The sequence below is a fragment of the Manis pentadactyla genome, chromosome 10 (genome assembly GCF_030020395.1).
Source record: "Manis pentadactyla isolate mManPen7 chromosome 10, mManPen7.hap1, whole genome shotgun sequence".
NCBI lineage: Eukaryota > Metazoa > Chordata > Mammalia > Pholidota > Manidae > Manis > Manis pentadactyla.
In genome coordinates this window covers 122293116-122312076 of record NC_080028.1, presented here as the reverse complement: position 1 = coordinate 122312076, position 18961 = coordinate 122293116, and the positions used below count along the sequence as shown (strand labels likewise).

The following is an 18961-nucleotide window of genomic DNA, read 5'->3' as shown; positions in this document are numbered from 1 at the left end:
CTCCAGAAGCCCCCAGGCCCCTGGGCCCTCGCACCCTCCCCACCCCTCCCCGGGCACCGGCACAATTTCCTCAGCCTGCCTCCCACCTCCAACAGCGTGGGCTTCCCCGACCCTCCACCTGCTTGTCCCCCATTCGTCCCATCCCTCCCATGACCCCCAGGGGCCCCCAGCCCGGCCCTGTGTGGGGTCGCAAAGAGAGGTAAAGTGACAGGTGTGCGTGCATGGTGTCGGTGGTGCCTCACGTGCCCACAGCGCAGGTTCTGTGGTTGGCAGACAGCAGCAGGGCGGCCAGACCCGTCCTAGCCCAGCTGCGGACCTGCTGTGTGACTTAGGATGCGCTGCCTCGGCCCGCTGCCTCATCTGTCAGCCGGGCTGCGGCCCCTACAGCCTGTGTAACTTCAGTGAAGACCCCGAACAGTGAGCTCTTCCTAAGCTCACCCCGGGAGCCCTTCAGGGCAGGTGCTCCCCTCAACTCTGAGGGGTTTGCAGGACACCCTGACAGGAAATCCAAACACAGCATAGTGTAGCATAATGTTGCATAACAGGGTGGCACAGAGGTTACTCCAAGCCAGCCTGGGCCATTGAGCAAGCAAGCCCTGCCCCCCAGCAGTACCCGGGACCAGGTGTTGGGCCCTGGGCTCAAGGCCACTTGGGGGGGGGAGACCACAGGACAGGCCGGCGGGGGGCACGCAGGGTGGCCACCCGAGGGAGAGGCCACCGGGCAGGCCCTCGTGAAGGCTCTGCGTGTGCTCGGCTCTGGAAGGTCTTTCCAGCCTCTGGGTGGGGTGCAGAGGGCAGCAGAGCGGTTGGGCCTATGTGCGAGGTGGCCTTGAACCGCTTCCTCCCCGGGCACTGGGCACTGCGTCCTGCTCTCCCCCACCCTCACCCCAGAGCTCCTGGCCCCCGCCAGGCCCCTGAGGCCACCTCCCTGGCCACCAGCCTCACCGCTCCCTTCCCCCTCTCCACCTCCACAGCACCCGGACTGCGGTTTCTGGCTCCTGGCACTACCCGGTTTTGCCAAGCCCGCCCTCCTACCACCTGTGTGACATGCACTTAGAGTAGCACAGGGACAAATCTCGAGCTGAATGCCTGTGGCCTCTCCCTAAACAGTTTCAATGGGCTGGGCTGCTTATTACTTTTTCCTAATACACTTTGCAAATTAACATATTACAATAAAAACATTTGTCTCTGCACCAAAAATCATTAGCTACCTCCCCTGGCGAACACTGGCCAGGCAAGCCCTGCGCAGCCGGACACTAAGTCCCCCCCACGGTAGCCCTGCCGCTGTCCCCTCCCCCGCCACCACCCCAGCCCACTGGGCTTCCACACACCCCGCCCTGCTCCTCGGCCGCCTGCCCCCCTCCCACTCACTGCCCAAGCTCAGAGGCTTCCCCCCACTGACAGGGCATCCTCCACAACTGACCGGCATCTCCTGTCGTCAGGAAGCCACATTCTACTGCTAAGCTTTCCTACGCTTGGGAATGAGGATTAAGGAAAAAGGGATGGTCCCGTTTTCTTATTCCTCCCCCCAAAAAACCTGACTCACAGCAGAATGACTGTGTCAGCCTCTTCTAGGGGAGACGCCTTACCTGCTGGCCTGAAGGAATAGCTCCTCAGCAGGCAGCCTCCACGTCAGCACACAACACACAGCCTTGCACAAAACGAACTTTATTGAGAGAAAGAAGATTCCCGGATGCTACTCCCAGCTCTGTCACCGACACCATCCGTCCTCCCAGAGCCTGGAGGAGTTTCTGTAAATTCTAACTCTGTTGGGAGTGGAGAGGGCGTCCCTTCCAGCTCTAGCACCCTAGAATATGAAGAGACCGAAAAAGATGGGGCTGCACAGGGAGCTCAGAGCAAGAGTCGTTTATAAAGCATTGCATGGAGCAAGAGACTCCAGGGCACCTCCGAGTAGCAGATGCAACTCCCAATCCACTGTCTGGCTCGGACCACATACAAGGCCCAGACAAGGCCATGGGGCACCCGGGGCAGTAGGGAGAAGGCACAGCCTCCAGGCCTGCATGCGTCTTGGCAGAAGAGGCTCTGGGAAGAGTGGTCTGTACCCGACAGAGGCCTCTAGGGGCTCCCGGGGATCACCCAGGGCTGGGGTGGAAAGGGCCGCCACGGACCCGGACCCGGCAGAAGGCAGAAGCAGGAGCTACCCTTCAAGAAGCACAACAGGCCGGGGAAAAAGCGCAGATCAGCTTACTTCACTGCACGGTTTCACGCTAACGTAATCAAAGCACTAATCTGCCTATTAGAAAACCACGCCACTAGCCACCAGCCCAAGGTTCTAGCCTTCAGTCTGATGAAGCAGTTGCTGGGCTGAAAGACAAACACATCCACAGAATGAAGTCACTTGGTGAGGCCCTTACTGCCTCCTGCTTCGAGTCCTCCCCCCTCCGGACATCGTCGTCTGCCTAAAAGTCAGCTGTAAGGGGTCACGGGTCACTTCCCTGCACTGACAATCGGGCTCTTGACTACCTGTAGGCCACGTATTCCAAAATATATTACCCAGCTATTTCTATTTTTAAATCACAATGAAAGCCAGGCTAAACCACAGCAAAGAAAATCCTCAGGATCTGTTTACTGGAAATATCTACAACAGTTCACAAGGTCGGCAGCCAAGTGCCGAAAGAGGGGCTCTGGGTGAGAGCTTTAGCTACTAAAAAAAAATTTTTTTTTAATCTTAAGCATTTTCTAACATTCGTTTCCAAGAAAAACCCCTCAAGTAAAGGTGTGTTTCTCCTTCAACTTTTGGCTATGGAGATGGGAATGGCTGCTGGGCCGTGATTACTCAACTTGCAGGCAATGGAAAAGACCGGCTTCCCGGAGCCAGAACTCAGCCCTGAGCTGTGCCTGCCTGGGCGGGGGGCCCAGGGCCCCAGGAAGACCGCTCCTCCCGAGACACCCACTGTGACACCTCCCACTGCAAAGGCCCCAGAGGACCCCACTCTCCCCAGGCCCCAGGCCCCTGACCACCCAGGCCGAGAATCAGAAGAGCCTGCTGCTCTGCCCAGGGGCAAGGCGACACAAGAAGGGCGGACACCGGGCGGGAGTTCCTCCCAGGGAACTGCAGGTTCCGCATCGCCCCACAGCGGGGCCCCATGTGGGGATTTCAAGCCCCCACCCAGGGGTCAGGGGACTCTGGGCCGAGCCCCCTCCTCTGGGTAGCTGGGGAAACCCCAATGACCCACCCCCCCCAGGCTGGGGGTGGGCCCTCCACTCAGCCACTAGGGGGCGCCTCTCCTTTTTCAATGCTTTTTAATGCTTTTCAGATGGTGAGAGGTGGCTGAGGTCAGAGGCTGTGCTGGTGGCCGAGGGCACCCCGGCACCTGCTCCCCACACCCCTCCCTCCCCGAGACACTTGGAAGGCCCCGTGCTGCCCACTGTGAAGCAGCTGCATGTCGTGTCCAGGTCAGTCCTGCCCCCCTCTCCCCTACAGTCTCCCACAAGCCTGGGAGAAGGGGTGCTTCCGGCCTCTCCTACAAGCTGATGACATGGCCAGACCAGGTTTCGTGTTTGGTGCCTGGCGCCAAATGGGTGATGACCACCTCGACGGCCTGCAGCTTCTCGTTCTTGGGTGGGATGGAGCACATCTTGTAGGTGACCTGGTCGCCTTCCACCGGGACGTACTCCCCTTCCACGCTGCGGAGGCGGGGGGAGAGCGCGCTCAGTCCCCAGCACTCAGAAGTGCCCCGAGAGGCCACACCCGGGACACTCGCAGCTGGTCAGGGCGCCCCCTCAAAGGAACTGTCCCTCCTGTCCCGCCACAGACAGAGCCACCACGCTGCAGCAGCTCCATGCCACCCCCAGCCTCCCGTGTGGCCGAGGAGACCCTGACCCAGTCAGCTCCTTCCCTGGGGCCTCGCAGGCTGAGAGACGGAGCTCAGCCTTCTGAGGGCGCTGACACTGCACGTTAAATGCGGCCACCGTGGGCCTCGTGGCCAGAACCGGGAGAGCCGGTCTGAGGCGGAGAGAGAAAAACAGGCAGTCGCAGAAGCGGGGGCTGGGATGGCCTGGCCAGAGGTCCCATGTCCCCCAAGCACACCCACCTGGCCCCAGGAGGCCCAGCAGCCAAGCCCCGTCTCTATTCTTCCATTCCCCAGATTCCCAGTAAGCTTCCAAGGAGGTCCCTTATTGTGCTTAAACCTAATTCCAGAAGGATCCTCTCTCCTGTGAGCGCCTCAGGTTTGTCTGGATTGAAGAATCGCATAGCAAATGGTGCTTCCCTCTTTGACTTGGCCACCAGGAAACTCAGGAATTCACCTGTAGCCTACTTCTATCTACCCAGTGGGACCGAACATCTCAGGACCTCCATCTCCTTAACTGGCCTGGCCCCTCACACCCACGCTTTCCTTACCAACTTCTTTTTCATGGTGCGCTACATGCACCCTTGTAAACCCCTCAAAATCCTGTCTGGAAAGAGGCAACATGGAAATACATTTGTACATCCACGTGTATGTTCATACATATGTAAAACGTGGTGCCTAGGCATCTTTCTCGTGTCCATGCCGTCTAGGGCACCTACTTAAGACCTCATGTGTAAGAATCTTGCATGGCAGAGAGTAAAGAAGGGACGACTCTCCATCACAACAGACGTTTGCAACAGAACCCTATTTTCAAAAACATTTCAGTCCTGCCATGGACTGAAATGACAGACTGGGGTGCCGAGGCCAAAGAATGGGGTGCAGGTGCCAGATTAGGTCCCCTCCTATTATGAAAGCTGCCTGTAAGTTTGGAAGCAAGGTGCAAGCTGCTGGACGCCCTCCAACCTCAGGGCCTAGGATGTGTGGGCCCCGCCCTTGGCCCCCAAGGGCTTCCAGACACTCAGGAAGGAAGGAAGGACGTCTGTGAGCAAGTGGCAGGAGAAAGAGTCCAGCTCCAAACTTCCTTCCTGAGCATCCTCAGCAGAGGGCCGGGGAGCCCCCAGCCTCACCAGGCAGCTTCTGCCAAGGGAGGGCAGGAAACTGGCCCACAGGTCACACAGCTGCCCAACGCACAGGAATGTCCCCTCCCCAGCCACCAGATACACTGGGGCACTCAGACCCACCCAGTGGTTAGTTCCCGACTGTCTCACACACACACACAGTCCCCTGCAGCCTCTATACATACCACCGTCAAATTCAGCCTCTCCACCCCACCCCTGAACAGTCACACACAGGTCACACGCGCCTGGCCTCGCCCACACCCTCCTCCTGCCTGCCGCGGCCCCAGACCGCCCAGACCGGAGGCTGACTCACTCGGAGATGTGCAGGAAGATGTCGGGGCCACCGTCGGCCGGGGTAATGAAGCCGTGGCCCTTGGAGCGACAGAAGCATTTGCAGACTCCTCTGCAGACGGGGCCCTGCGAGGCCCGCACGGTCCTGGCAGAGGGGCAAGCGTGAGGTGCGCCAGCGGCCCTCCAGCCCCCTGGGGCCCTCCCAGCTCACCCCCGTCCCGCCCACGGCCAGGGCCGCCAGGCACAGTGGAGCATTACACAAATCCGGGAGCAATTCTCAGACTTCGGGAAGAACGACTCTCTGGATGACCTTGGCAAGTTTTCTTAGGCCTCAGTTTCCCCATCAGGAAGGAACGGGGTAGATAAAAGGTCTCTGAGCAGCCCTCTGAACACTCAGCGCTCTGCTAGGCACCGTGTGGGTCCTCTGCAGCCCTGTGGCCACCCCGCCACTAGCCCCACTGTGCACCTTGGAAGTCGAGGTCTGAGGGCAAGAGGCTTGTGGGTGGTTAAAGCCCAAGGACTGAAGACCCCAGCGATTTCGCAGAGCGACCCCATCCCTGTCCCCCAGCTCGAGGCAGGCTCAGGTGGGCAGGCCCTGCACTGCTGGCAAGGCCCCTTCCCCAGCCTGTGTCTCCCATGTGACATGACAGGTAGGGACAGTGAGGCAGAGATGGCCGGAGACATAGGAACTCTCTGGTCTCGGGCAGGAGACCTGTCAGGAAGCCTCTGCTGGCCAGTCCAAGACTCACGCTGAGAAGGTCCTCGTCCGGCGGGTGGGCAGCGGGCTGGGGACCACGTGGCCCCGAAGGGGGGACGGTGAGCGCTCTCGGGCCCGCTGGGTGTCCAGCAGCCCGGCGGAGGCCTGGTGGGTGGGGGGCTGTGGTGGTGGAGGAGGCTCAGATGACATGGCTGACCTAGAGAGAGATGGGCTCTCAGGGGCGCACACTGTGAGCGGAGGGGCTCCCAGCTGCGCCCCAAGCCCGGGTCTGCCAGTCTGCCATCTGAGACGCAGTCCTTGGGCTGTGCAACGGCAGACCCGACACTTACTCAGCATGGAGGCCACCTTCAGAAATATGCCCCGTTTGCCCCTGCTGGGCCAGGTGCCCCACCGCCCCGGGGACGCATCAGTCCCCTGCAGGTCCCCCGCGCCCAGCATTGGCCCACTCTGGGCACTGGGGAAACACTTGGGTGGGGAAAGGGGAGGCAGGGGAGGATGCTTTAACGCCAGCTACCATATCAGGACTCCAACCCCTCGGCAAACATGCCCATTTCCCCTGCTGAGTGCCAGTCGCCATGGGGAAGGGGAGGCAACCCAGGGCCGATCTCGCAGTGTTCCTCCAGGAAACTCTGGGACAGAAACCAAAGAGAGGCCGGCCCCCAAGTCTGGATCCCCGGGGGCATCACAAGCATCCAGGGGAGGGAGGCCTGGCAGGTGAGCCCGAGGGACCCGAAGGGGCAGGGCCGCTCCGAAGGCAGCATCTCCACCAGGCCCCTGACTCAGACCCCGGCCCCCAGAGTGAACATGCACCCAGCCAGGTGGCCCGCTGTTATGAATACCCTCGGTGGCCCCTAAGGGCATCGCAGGCCGGGGTCAGGCTGGGCTGCAGGCGGGAAGGGACTCCACAGTGGCCGCCTTGTCCTGGTAGTTTTGCCAAGAGCAAGATGTGGCCGCTGTACCCAATGAACACTGGACGTGTGACCACAGGGACGCTCGCTCTAAGGAGACCTTGGTACTAGGTCAAGAGGAAAGAGCAGAGCCCAGGAGCCAAAGGCCCTTGGGGGAGAGGCCCTTCCCTTCTCTGGGGTCAGGCTCCCTGTTGGCAAAGCGGGGCTGCTGAGTGGGCCTCCCTCAGCACCCGCTCAGAGCTGGTGACGGGGACACGAGGTGACGCAGAGTCAGGCCGTGGCAGCCAGGGAGCGGAGGGGCCCAAGGTCACGGGCCGAGGTAGGGCACAGCAGCCCCGACGGGAAACCAGCGGCTCTCACAGGGTGTGTAACTTTAAAGTTAAACGTCCCAGGAGTTCACCTCAAAAATCCAAGTTCCCGGCTACTTTTGAGAAAACCTCAAAGCTCTGACAACCTTAACCACCACCCCACCCCACCGTTCACTGCCCCTGCTTCCCTCATTCAGGGTGACAGTACTGGCTTTGTCACTGCCGTCAGCCAGCCATGTCCCCTCTGCCCCCAACGCAAACCACCCCAGAACCAAACCTCCCCCTTCCCCACACTCCCCGGCAGGCCCCCAGCTCCCCACACTACCCCCCAGCCTCCCACACTCCTCCACACTCCCCGGCAGCCCCCAAGTCCCCCATACTTCCCCACAGCGCCCCCCAGGCCCCCACATTCCCCAGCAGTCCCCCACACTCCCCTGCAGCCCTCACAGGTCTGTCTGGGAAGGGGAAAGGGGGAGAGGGAGGGGGGAGGGGGGCCAGCTGGCCTTCTGGAGGAGGTGGCATGGCTACCTCCTGACCCCCTTTCTCAGCTGCAGTCTCGGCCAGGGAGGACCATGAGTCGGGGAGCGCCCCCCCATAAAGGCCCCGGCCGCTCCGCTGGGGGTCAGGGCTCCAGCATGACCCAGCAGCACAGGACATAGAGTCCCAGAATGTTCCAGTGCCTGGGGTTCTGAGAAGGAAGCCGGCCCAGAAAAGAGAGGCTCTGCCGAGGCTCTGTCCAGGCCCCCCGGGATGGCAGCGGGACTGCAGGGGGACTGCAGGGGAGAGGCGACACAGGGAAAGTGCCCTCCCACCTCTACCCAAAGTCTCCTTTCCTCTGGAGTCAGGCACCCCTGACTTCACATTCCACCACCTGGCAGCCACGTGATCTTGGGCAAGTTACTCAGCCTCTCTGGACCTCAGTTTCTCTATGTGGAAATGAAGATTATAATAGTCCTGACTTCATACCATCATGAAGTTCAAATGAAACAATACATGCCAGCACAGTAGAGTAAAGTAAGTGAGCGGTAATCGTCAGCCATGACCGTAACGTCATCATAAAGTCATTCAACAAGTATGTGCCCAGTGCCAAAATCTGGAGCCAGGGAATAAACAAACAAATACACAAACAAGGTCATCACAGATTGCCAAAAGGGCTGGAAAGAGACACATAAGGAGAGAAAAAGGAGCAGGGTTGGAGCTTTCCTAAGGAGGGTACAAGGGGGCCCTGAAGGATAAGAAGAGAGTCAACCATTTGAAAAACAGACAGAGGCTCTTCCAGGTAGAAGCAACGGCCTGTGCAAAGCCCTGAGGCTGGCAAGGGCAGGTATGACTGAACGCCAGCAGGGAGACACAGACGATGCAGGCAGTGGGAGGCGGGAGACGCGGGCCAGTGCAAGGAATTACCGGCCATCCTCACCATCAATGTCATGTGTGACTTTTTTTCTTCACACCTATCTGTCTGTCCCATGTCCCTTCCCATGCCCACCTCCCCCTGGGTTAACCAGGCAGGCCCAAGTTGGGTCCCCCTTCTCTCTCTGTGCAGCCCCCTCAACTCTGCAAGTACCCCCAATCTCTCAGGGATGCCAATGGAAGCCCGTGGCCTTGCAGGGTGAGCAACCTAAGGGGGGCCGGGGTCCCTCTATGTCCGTAGGGCACAGCACTGGGGCTGGCACACAGCGCCCCGCAGTCCAGCAGGGGGTGCTACATGCCCGTCACCTGCAGTGGAAGAGACAGGCCTGAGAGCCTGTGATTCCGGGAGGGGGGCAGGAAGGGGGTGCTGGCCACGGAGACCCAGGAGCCTCACCCCCATCCCGCAGCCTCTCAGGGCTCATCTGAGCCAGAGAGCAGCTGGGGCAGGCCTGGCCAGGGCCAGTCCACCCCTACAGCTGCAGGAGGCAGAGGGAGAGCCAGTGCGGGGGAGGCTCGGGTCAAAGTCCCCGCTGAAGGAAAACAGCTGGGAGAGAGGCAGCCAGTCGGCCCGGAGCCAGCTCTGGGGCCCCAGTGCCATCCCCGCAGGCGGGGGGACTGCAGCTCCAGCTCCACCGGCCAGCAGACTTGGGCCGCCACCAGCTCCATGGCCTTGGAGTGGCCCCAGGAGGTGGCAAGGCCCACCCTCAGTGACCCGCCACACATCCCTCCACTCTCACAGCCTCCGGGAGTTTGCAACCAGGTTCCTGAAGGTCAGGCTGGCAGGAGGCTTAGGCCAGACCAGGGGTGGGCCTCTGGCCTGCAGCAGATGTCATGTCCGAGGCCTGTCATGCTATGCTGCATGTGTGCACATTTGTGTCTGGGCACACGTGTGTATGTGTGTGGCTGTGTGTGCATGACTGTATGGATGTGTTTGGCTCTGAGCACGTGTGATGCCTGCTCATGTGTGCGGTGTGTTCATGTGTGCACACACTGCTCTCTGGAGTCACCTGTGCATCTGAATTCGCATGCACGTGTGTATGTGTGCACAAGCTTGTCACTGTATGTGCGCACCAGGGGACCTGTGGGGCCATGCCCTGCCCTGGGGCACCAGCACCGGTGCGATGGGCCTTGAACAACTAGCAGTTACTGGGCCACCCACTACATGCAGGAAACGGAGCTCAGCACAGCGAAACCCCTAGGAGCAACACGCAGGCTCAGGCACAGGACCTGCAGCCACCAGGACAAGAACACTGTCCTGGGGCCAAGCAGCACTTCACACGTCTCAGCTCACTTCATTCCCATTTCACCGATGAAAAAAACCGAGACACAAAGTGTCAACTAACTTTCTGGAGCTCCTGCAACTAATAAAACTGGTGAAACAGCCCATGGGCCAGTGGAGATGCTAAGGAGAGAAAGCCAGCAGGGAAGGGGCTGCATTTTCAAAGCAGGTGCCCCAGGAGGCCAGATGTGGCTGCGCTCCCCCTTCCCCACTCAGCCCCAACCCACCAGGTTCTGAAGAGTGCCCAGCCAGGGCAGAGGGACCCCGGGCCCAGGTAAGGGAGCCAGGAAGCCACTCCCACCCTGGCTGACCCCAAGGAGAGGTGTGTCCTCAGGGCCTTTATCTGGGGAAAGGGTGGAGAAAGGGGCCTCAGCCCAAAATAGCCTAGGAATTTTCCATAGGCCCTACAGGTCTTCCTGTAAGATTCTCAGAGTCCAGCAGCTGCCAGGCTCTGGCCTTCCCAAGCCCTCCACGGCTTACCCACGTATCTGGGGACTCAAGAGCCAACTCTGTAGAGCCCCTGTTAACCCCCTCCTCCTGCCCTCTTGGCCTGAACACCCACCAACCATATCAGGGATGAGTTTGTCTTAAGCAAAGTAGCCAGGTGCTTACCCCAGGGCAAGGGGCTTTGGCAGTGTTATCAGCCATTTACACTTTAGTGAGAGGGACTTTGCAGTTCCTATCACAAGGATCCATTCTTAGTAGCTTTCACACGTTTCCTGCAAGGCAGGTAGATGGGGGCGGGGAAGTCAAGAGCTGGGTTCAAGATGGGCTCTTCATTGTCAGTGTGGTTCTTGACAAAGTCAGACCTCTCCAAGCCTACTCTGAAAAATGGGGATGTCTTGAGCCTTCCATGGGTTTCTGGCTGGAGGAGGGCAGGACATCATGTTGGGGCACCTCCGAGCCCCAGGGCAGGCCTTTGCTGGCAAGTGGGGTGGCTACTAGCCCACACAAAGGAAGGGGACAGAGCCCTGGAGAACCAACCGTGGGGGGTGGGCAGTGATGCTGTGCTTATTTGCCTTAAGTCCTCGCAGCCACATGCCCCCCCATCCCGCTTGAGTCAGACAAGCCCTGGGCGTTCACATACATCTAGACGCACGCTCACAGCAACCCAACGGGAGGCACTTTAATCATCCCCATTCCACGGGTGAGAAAACTAAGGCACAGAGAGGTTTGAGCCAGCTCTTCTCACACTTTAGTGCAGACACAAATATCTGGGGGGTGGTGATAAACCGCAGGTCGGGGAGGGGCTGAGGGCCTGCATTTCTGAGGAGCTCCCAGCAAGGCCGACGCTGCTGGTCCAGGGAGCACCAGGGCAGCACCAGAGTGGCATGGTGTGACACACTTCCGCAGCTCACAGCCAGTGCGTGGCGGGTGGGGCCGGAACCCAGTGTAAGCGGGGGAAGGGAAATGGGGCAGGGGTGGGGGAGGGGGGAGGCCTGGCTGAGTCGCAGTTACCCTAGTGCACCGGGCTCCTGGCGTAAACTGAGGTAGAGATGCCATGCCTCCCCGCCCCACTTCGGCCCAGCTGAGCCCCAGCCCGGCAGAACCGAGGGCTCCAGGGCGGAGGGGCAGGGAGAGTCGGCTGAGGCCTGGCAGACGGGTCCCAGGAAGGGGGACGGGGCCCTTCTTAGGGCCTCCGCCACATTCCCCTCCATTGTTCGGGGCGAGCCGGCTCGGCGGAGGAGGGGAGGGAGGGCGTCAGGAGGAGGAGGGCCCGCCTGCCTCCCGGTGCAGAGAGAAAAACAGCGGGTGGGCGCCAGAGAGCACCCGCGGCCCGGGCCGCCACCCAGACCGCGCCCAGTCGGGAACCGCGCTCCCGCTCCCAGGGGCCCCCGAGTGCTGGGAAAAGGCCGGAAGCCGAGGACCAGCGTGCCGGGAAGCAGAGGCGCCCCTCCAGCACTGAACCCCATTAGCGCTCCGGCCCCGCCCCGTGGGCAGGGCCACCCCGGCGCCCCGCTCCGCCCCGGGGCCTGCGCCCTCCCAGCTCCCAGCTCCCGCGCCGCGCGCCCCCAGGGAGGTCCACGCCCGCGTCCCTGAGAGGCCGAGTTGCACCCCGCACCCCAGTGCCAGCGTCCCGAGTTCCAGCCTCGCCTCGGTTCTGCCGGGCTTCGACGGCACAGCTGACTGCTCTTCACCCTCACCCCTGGCGACCGACCTCACCGCTGCGGGCCTCGGTTCACTCACCGGCCGGAGGGACCGTAATGGGTGTGGAGCAGACGGTGCGAGGGCTACGACGACGGGCTCAGCCAGCAATCGTTGAGCCGCTGGGTCATCTAGAATAATCCCGCCCGTTCCTGTCCCTGCTGATGAGACACAAACCAAAAGCCCTAACTTTGCCACTGCGCGGTATACACAAAGGCCGCTCCCCTCCCAGGGGAACCCCCCCTCCCCAGGACCCCAGCGCTGCGTCTAAGCTCAGCTCGTTCCCATCCCCCAGCACCAACTCGGTGCCAAATCCCACGAGGCCGCAGGACCCTGTTCAGCTGGGGGTGAAGGAGGGGAGGGGGCAGACTGAGCAGCAGAAGAGAGAACCCGCGGTCCCCAAGACCATCCGGGGAGGACGGAGGCGCGGCGGGGCGGGGGCGTCCAGTCTTAAAGGATCACGTAAAGGGTGGGAAGCCGTTCCCGGCTGAGGGACCCGCAGGGGCAAAGGCCCTGGAGAAGGGCCGGCGGCGGAGAGGCTGGAGAAGGTCATGGTGGGAGATGACAGAAAGCTGTGCTGAAAAGTTTGGGACTCAGACAATAGGGAAATCAGTGGACGATCTTTAAGCCAGGGTCTTGATTTGAACCGACTGTTTCTAGAAGTTCCCTCTGGCTTCGGAGAGGCAAACGGATTGGCATGGCAAAGAGACTGAGAAATATCAGAAAAGCAACTAAAAAAAAGAGGGCATCAGCTCACTTTCCTCCCGGCACTGGGTTAGCCATCTCCTTTTGTTCCCGCACACCCCCTTCTGAGAGAAGTTATATCCCCAGTCCACAGATGGGGAGACCGGGGCTCCGGAGGCCTCTGGTTTGCAGTGAGACGCCCCCACACACACCTCTGAGAACGAGGAGGCCCTGCCCGGGGCGGAATGGTCTCCGCTCCCCCACCCCCAAAACACACACACATCCACTCCAACTCCAGAAAAGCTTGGGGGACCAGGGGCTTCCTCTTGGAAACAAAAAGAACGTTGCATTTCCGGCCGGCAAAGCTGGGTTGCTGGCGGGGCGGGCGGAAGGAGCCTGTGGGTGCGGGGGAAGTTTCTCTGCTTCGCCAAGGGGTCCCCCCATCCGGCGCAAACACCCGGGAGCGCCCGGCGGCTCCTCCCACCCCCAGACGCGGCCAATCCCGCGGCGCCAGGAGAGCCCCCACCTGCCCCGCCAGGGCGGCGGAGGGCCCACCCGAGCCCGCAGATGGAGAGGCCAGGCTTGGTGGGGGGTGGCTCCACCTCCCGAGCGACACCCCCCGCATCGCACCACGAGTCACCCCATTCACGCTCCAGCCCACCGTTAAAGTGTGGGGAGGGCAAGGAGGAGAGAAGGTGTTCCCTGGACGCGGGAAGTGCTACCCGACGTTTGCTCCAAGTCCCTCCAGCTGCGGCCACACCCACTCCATCGCCCGCAGTGAGTAATCCGCTCCCCGCCCCGCATTTCCTAGGGGCCTAGAGAGACCCAGCCCGGACCCCTGCCCGGGAGTGGGAAAACCCTACAGTAGGGAGGCTGAAGGAGGCGGGGGAGCCCGAGGTCCCATCCCGGCGGCTCCCGGACCTCCGGGCGGAAGCACCCCATCACTCCCCACCGGGGCCCCGGAGACGCGTCCTACCTGGCTCAACAGATCCGCTCCACCAGCTGCTACGCTTCAACTGCGAAAGCCCGGCCCGGGAGGGGGCGTGATCCGCGGGGCGGCCCACCGAGACCCCGCCCCCAGCCCCGCCCCAGGCGCTCCCCACCAATGGGAGGCGGGTAGGGGCGGGGCCCGGAGCGGGAAGCCCAAAGGCAGCTTTGCGTCCGCGCTGCTCGCGGGAGCGCGGCCTCCGGCCCCGGAAACTCGCAGGGAGGGAAGAGGGCTGGCGCGCGCGGGTCCTGCCTCCCTGGCCGCGCAGGGCTGGCCGCCATGACCGCGCCGGAGCCCGCACGGGCCCGGGTCGCCTCTTCGTGTGCGGAGAGAGATCCAGGAACGACGACGAGCGGGAATGAAGAGAGGCGGAGGGAGACAAAGAGCAGAGGGGAGAAGGGGGGAGAGAAAATGCAAGAAAAGAAAAAGCAGAAACCAGGGGGAAACTGTTGATTTCCTTCTGTTTGTTTTGCTCGTAATTTCCACTCCCGCCTTCGGTGCTCTGTCTCTGCAGGTAAATGACACTAATCTCCCTTTACCGGAGAGGAAACTAGTGCACAGGGGGAGAGGTGACCTACACCGCAGGTCACAGCAAGTGGGGAGCAGCCCCTGCACGAGCCAGCGCAGCCCTGCAGCGAGGTTCAGGCTGGCATCCGAGGGGCCTGAAAGGGGCAGGTATCCTGGGACAGTCCTGGGACAACAGGGCGCAGGAGTGGGGGTGCTTGCCCCATCAGCTTGCCTGCCTGCCTCCCCCTTGGCCGCTCTCTGCGTGCCCACGAAGGCCAACGAGGGCACAGCTGTCTGCGAGCCAGGAAGAGGGCCTCCACCGCGAGCCGAACTGGCCGTCACCTTGATCTCGGACTTCCCAGGCTCCAGGCCTGTGAGGACTAAGTGTGGTCTGAACACCCCCATCCGTGGTATTTTGTGGCAGCAGCTGGATCAGGCTAAGGCAGTCCCCTTTTCTTCCTAATTTCCCCAAAGTCCTTCTCAACTTCTCAACTCATTGGAGCCTCACAGGATTTCATACTCGATTGATGCTGTCCTGGCCTAAATCACCCACTGGGTGTGTGCGTCTGTGCCAGGCTCTATGTCGGCCACTGAACATCCCGAAATAAAAAATGCCCACCCAGTTCCCACCTTGGAGGAAGGAGGGGTTGCAGCCTGGTAAGACAGAAGAGGGGCGAATAACCCTGCCTTCAGGCTGTCAGACAAGACAGGTCCCAGGGAGGAATTCTCTCTCCTACATTGCCCTCAGCTGATGGCACTGGTCTTACATCCGGACTTGAGCCAACAGCTGATGAGATCAGGCCTAAAGTATTCCACCCAATAAGGACCAGTCTTCCATCCATCCATCTGACAAATATTTCTTGCACGTGAGCTCTGTTCCAAGACCTAGACTAAACAAAACTCACGTTAGCCCTACCCCATGCGATGTTACACTCTAACAGGGGAGGCAGATGTGTAAACACACAATGGTATACACTCCTACTGTACCCACATCAGGGACAGAGTCCATGTTGGAGAAGCCACAAGAGGCTTCTCTAGAAAGCGCTGATTGACCTGAGATCTGGAAGATCAGGAATTAAATAGACAAAGGGAAGGACATTTCTGAGAGGGGGTAGAGCATGTGCAAAGGTGCTGAGGTAGGAGGGAGTATGGTGGGGGTAGGCCATAGAGAAAAGGGAGTGTGGAGTGAAATGGCAGGAGCCAGAATGAGCTAAATTTATGGGTCTCAATTAGGGGGTTTCATCTTTAAGAGTGCTGGCAGCCAGGGAAGGGCTTCAAGAAGAGATGAAATGGAGACTGCTTGCTCCACAGTGTAATCATGCACCCACCTGCCCCCATTTCTTCCCACCATGACCTGGGCCTCACCTGTTTCACCAGGGGCAGCCACTGCCTCCCACCTTGCTGCCTCCCCTCACATCCATGCCCACGCTCCAGTTTTCTGTGCAGCAGCCAGAAAGGAACTTTCAAAAGCACAAATCCAACCATTGTTAAAGAAAAAATTACTTATGACACCTGTTAAAATGGTAAATGCAGATTTTATTCAACACTATCACAATAGGTATAGGGGCTATGGCAATGAGCTTCTGCACTAAGGGAGAGAGACGCAACTCCACTCCAAATAAAAGAAGGAAAAGGGGAATGTATAGTCCAGGAGCAGGGTGAGGGGCAGTGAATGGGAAATCACTGAGATCAGGAAGCGGCAGGGGGTTCTGACTGAACTGACCCGGCAGAATTCCTGCAGAAGGAAGGCCAGAGTGATCAGACATCAGCTGGGCGATGGAAGGAGGTGGGGAATTTGGCCAGATACGGAGCTTACCCAACTTGGATTCTTACTAAAATTGACCCTTCAAGGACAGAGACCCCCGAGGTCATGCCTCGTTGAGCAGAGGGCTCAGAGGAGCCTAACTAAAATATGGTCAAGGAGAGAACAGCTGTGAACCTCTACTGGGGACTCTTGGTCTCTGTTGGGCCACTACCTTATGGACAGTCACCTCCCTGTCCTCGGCTGAGGAGGAGGGTCCTGGTGGATGACTGTCTCCCCTTCTGTAAGTTGGTGTCAGACCTGCCTATAGTTGAAAGGAATCTGGAAACACCCTGGACAGGATGGGGAGGAACAGCCCGGGGTGGGGGGGAAGATTCAACCCTCTGCCCAGCTCCACAAGGGCCGACCCCTTGGGGCAGCTCTTGGGATGGACCTGCTCAGTACAAGGTCCAAGGGGACAGAAGAGAGGAACCAGGAGCCTGCCTGTGTGAACACACCCCACACCCAATGCCCCTTAACACACCCCTCCCACAGGGACAGACACACAGCCCACCTGAGCTGCACACACACACACACACACACACGGACAGACACACAGCCCACCTGAGCTGCAGACACACACACGTCTCCGTACACAAACGTGCTGTGTGGCTGAGCTGTTCACGGACACACACCCATCACCCAGCTCCCTGGACCTTTCCTCAGACTCCAGACCCCAAGAGCTTTCTCAGCCTAGAAACAGCCCTGCCTCCCCCAGAACCTTCACTGATGCCCCGGAATGAGAGCACCCCACTTCCCTGCCCTCTCCCCAGGTAGGCCATGGGGCCTGAGGTGGGGGAGCATAAAGCAGCCGACACACCTCACACATCTCCTGCACCCCCCCCCACCAGCTCTCCACAAGCTGGGAGGAAAAGGGTGCAGACAGGGCAGCTGGTCCAGCTGAAATTCACCCCAATATGACCCAGCAAGGCAGCCCCCAGGGCTCCAGGCAGACAGAGTGGAAAGGACCTCTGCCATGGGCAGGAGAGCAGGGGAGGGCTCTGGAAAGCCCAGCCCCTCCCCAGGTCCCTCAGCAACCCAGCCTCACCCCTCCCTCCACACACTTGCACAATAATTACAATTATAACTCATTAGTCCGGATTCCTTTCTTCTTACCTCGCCTCCTGGCTGGAACTGGCCATTTCTGGGAAGAGAGGATGAGCAGAAGGGGAAAAAAGCCCCATTTCCTTTCTCTCTGAAGCAGCCCCAGCTTTCTTATTGCTCAAAAAGAAAGCAGAGCCCAGAGAAGGTGAGTGAGGTGTCCAGGGTCACACAGCAGGAGAGGATCAGGGGGATCTCCCAGGACCCTCAGCTACCAAAACTCCAGGCTCATTCCATTCCTGGAATGGGCTGCCCACCTCTCCCCACTGCCCTGGCTTTCGTGGTTCTGCTTATTTAACTTATTATTGTCATGGTTATTATTATGACTAATTGCTAATTCACTGCAAGCTTTCTATGTTCCAGGCACATACTGTGTCCCAGGCACTGTGCTGGTTACTGGGGAAACAGCTGTGAACAAAATCAACACAGTCCCTGCCCTGGCGTTGCTGATGTTTTAGGGGCAGAAAGACAATGATCAAGTAAACTAATACATGAACCAGTAAATTCCAGACGGAGGTAACTTGCCACCACTGAAACAGGTGGTATGGCAGAGGATGGCTGGCTCCTCTGGCCAGGGGGCCCACGGCAGCCCTCCGTGAGGAGTGGCCTGTGAGCTGAGAGCCGGATGATGAAAATGAGCTATGGCATCTCAGGAAAGAGGCTTCCAGGCGCAGGAACAGCAGGGGCAAAGCCTGGGGGCAGGAGGCAACCAAACAGAAAGTAAGCATGTGTGAGAGGGGATCAGCAACAAGGTAAAACGGTCTCACTGAATTTTCCTGACACTCTTGGCAAGAAGGATTATCATCAAGAGGAGGACAGAGAAGCTCAGAGAAGTGAAGACACCTGCCTGGGGTCACACAGCTGTGAGTGATAGAGCCCACACCTGAATCACTTCCTCCTCCGATATGCCAGGCTTCTTTGGGGGATGAAAGGTTACAAACACACAGTCAGTCTTCCAGGAGCCTGAGCCTCTCCGAGGACCAAGAGGCCTACAGGGAGCCCCCACCCCAGGCCTCAGGGCTCCCCCACGGGGACTTGTGTCTGGTGCCAAGGGCCTGGCATCCATCTAACCTGCTGGGCCACAGCTCTTCCGTGTGGCCTTGGGCTGGCCTCAACCCTGTCTCATGCCTCATCCTTCCAGCCTGGCCTGAGGGAGATGAGGGAGAACAGGAGACCTCAGCCCCAGGGGGAGGGTGATGGGGCACGAGATGAGCCCTAAAGAGAAGGCGGCAGGGCAGCCAGGGTGGGGACCTCTCAGCCCCCAGAGCAGGGAGGGAGGCAGTGAGGCGAGCTCATGCAACCTAGTGCTGCCCCCTGGTGGCAATGGCCAGGATGACGGGCGCCCTCATTCCTTCACCCTCAAAGCACCCCAATTCCATAGGCAACCGGGACCCAACCCTGTGTTAGGGGCTGTCATTCCCAAAATCCTTGGGGAAGAAGGCAGTTCCCAGCCCAAGGCCGAGATGTGTAACCAAGTCTATCCAAGGACCCGGGTCCTGGAGAGTGACATCAGGAGATGCTAAGCCAAACGGGGTGCGTTGTGATGAGTGTCATTCATCCATTCATTCATGTTCGTTGAGCACCTCCTCCTTGCCGGGCGCTGGGGGATACAGCAGGCATCAAATCTCGGACACCAGTGCCTCTAGGGGTGTGGATGTGCTCCAACAGCGACAGGAGCCCCAAGCACAGAGTGAGGTGAGGGTGACACATCACCACGTCACTGGGCATCTGGGCCAGAACGCCTAGCTGGAGTTTCAAGATTCTGAGGTGTGGATGTCACGGGTACTGGGGAAGAGCTGGAGAAAGAAGTCAGAGGGTCGCCTGGGAGAGGTGGGGCTGCAGCAGTGACCGCCCAAGATGTGGTCTTTTCCTTTTTCCACAAAGAGGGCAC

General features: G+C 59.9%; 2 protein-coding genes across 4 annotated transcripts in view; one reads left to right on the top strand and one right to left on the bottom strand.

Moving 5' to 3' along the window:
- The window catches only part of ABAT (4-aminobutyrate aminotransferase), a 383605-nt gene that overhangs the window by 103712 nt on the left and 260932 nt on the right, over positions 1–18961 (top strand). The gene's annotated exons all lie outside the window — the stretch shown is intronic.
- CARHSP1 (calcium regulated heat stable protein 1) lies at positions 1653–13791 on the bottom strand. 3 transcript variants are annotated; one of them, XM_036931775.2, is made up of 5 exons: positions 13650–13727; positions 12032–12150; positions 5971–6135; positions 5244–5366; positions 1653–3648 (listed from the first exon to the last, which is right to left on the bottom strand). In XM_036931775.2, the coding sequence occupies exons 3-5, from the start codon at positions 6126–6128 to the stop codon at positions 3486–3488; spliced, it is 444 nt and encodes a 147-aa protein (XP_036787670.2). In that variant the 5' UTR covers positions 6129–6135; positions 12032–12150; positions 13650–13727; the 3' UTR covers positions 1653–3485. The 3 variants fall into 3 exon arrangements, with proteins under 3 accessions (XP_036787670.2, XP_036787671.2, XP_057343578.1); XM_036931776.2 differs by lacking the exon at positions 12032–12150 and having other exon boundaries at positions 13650–13791; XM_057487595.1 differs by lacking the exons at positions 12032–12150; positions 13650–13727 and adding an exon at positions 11939–11959.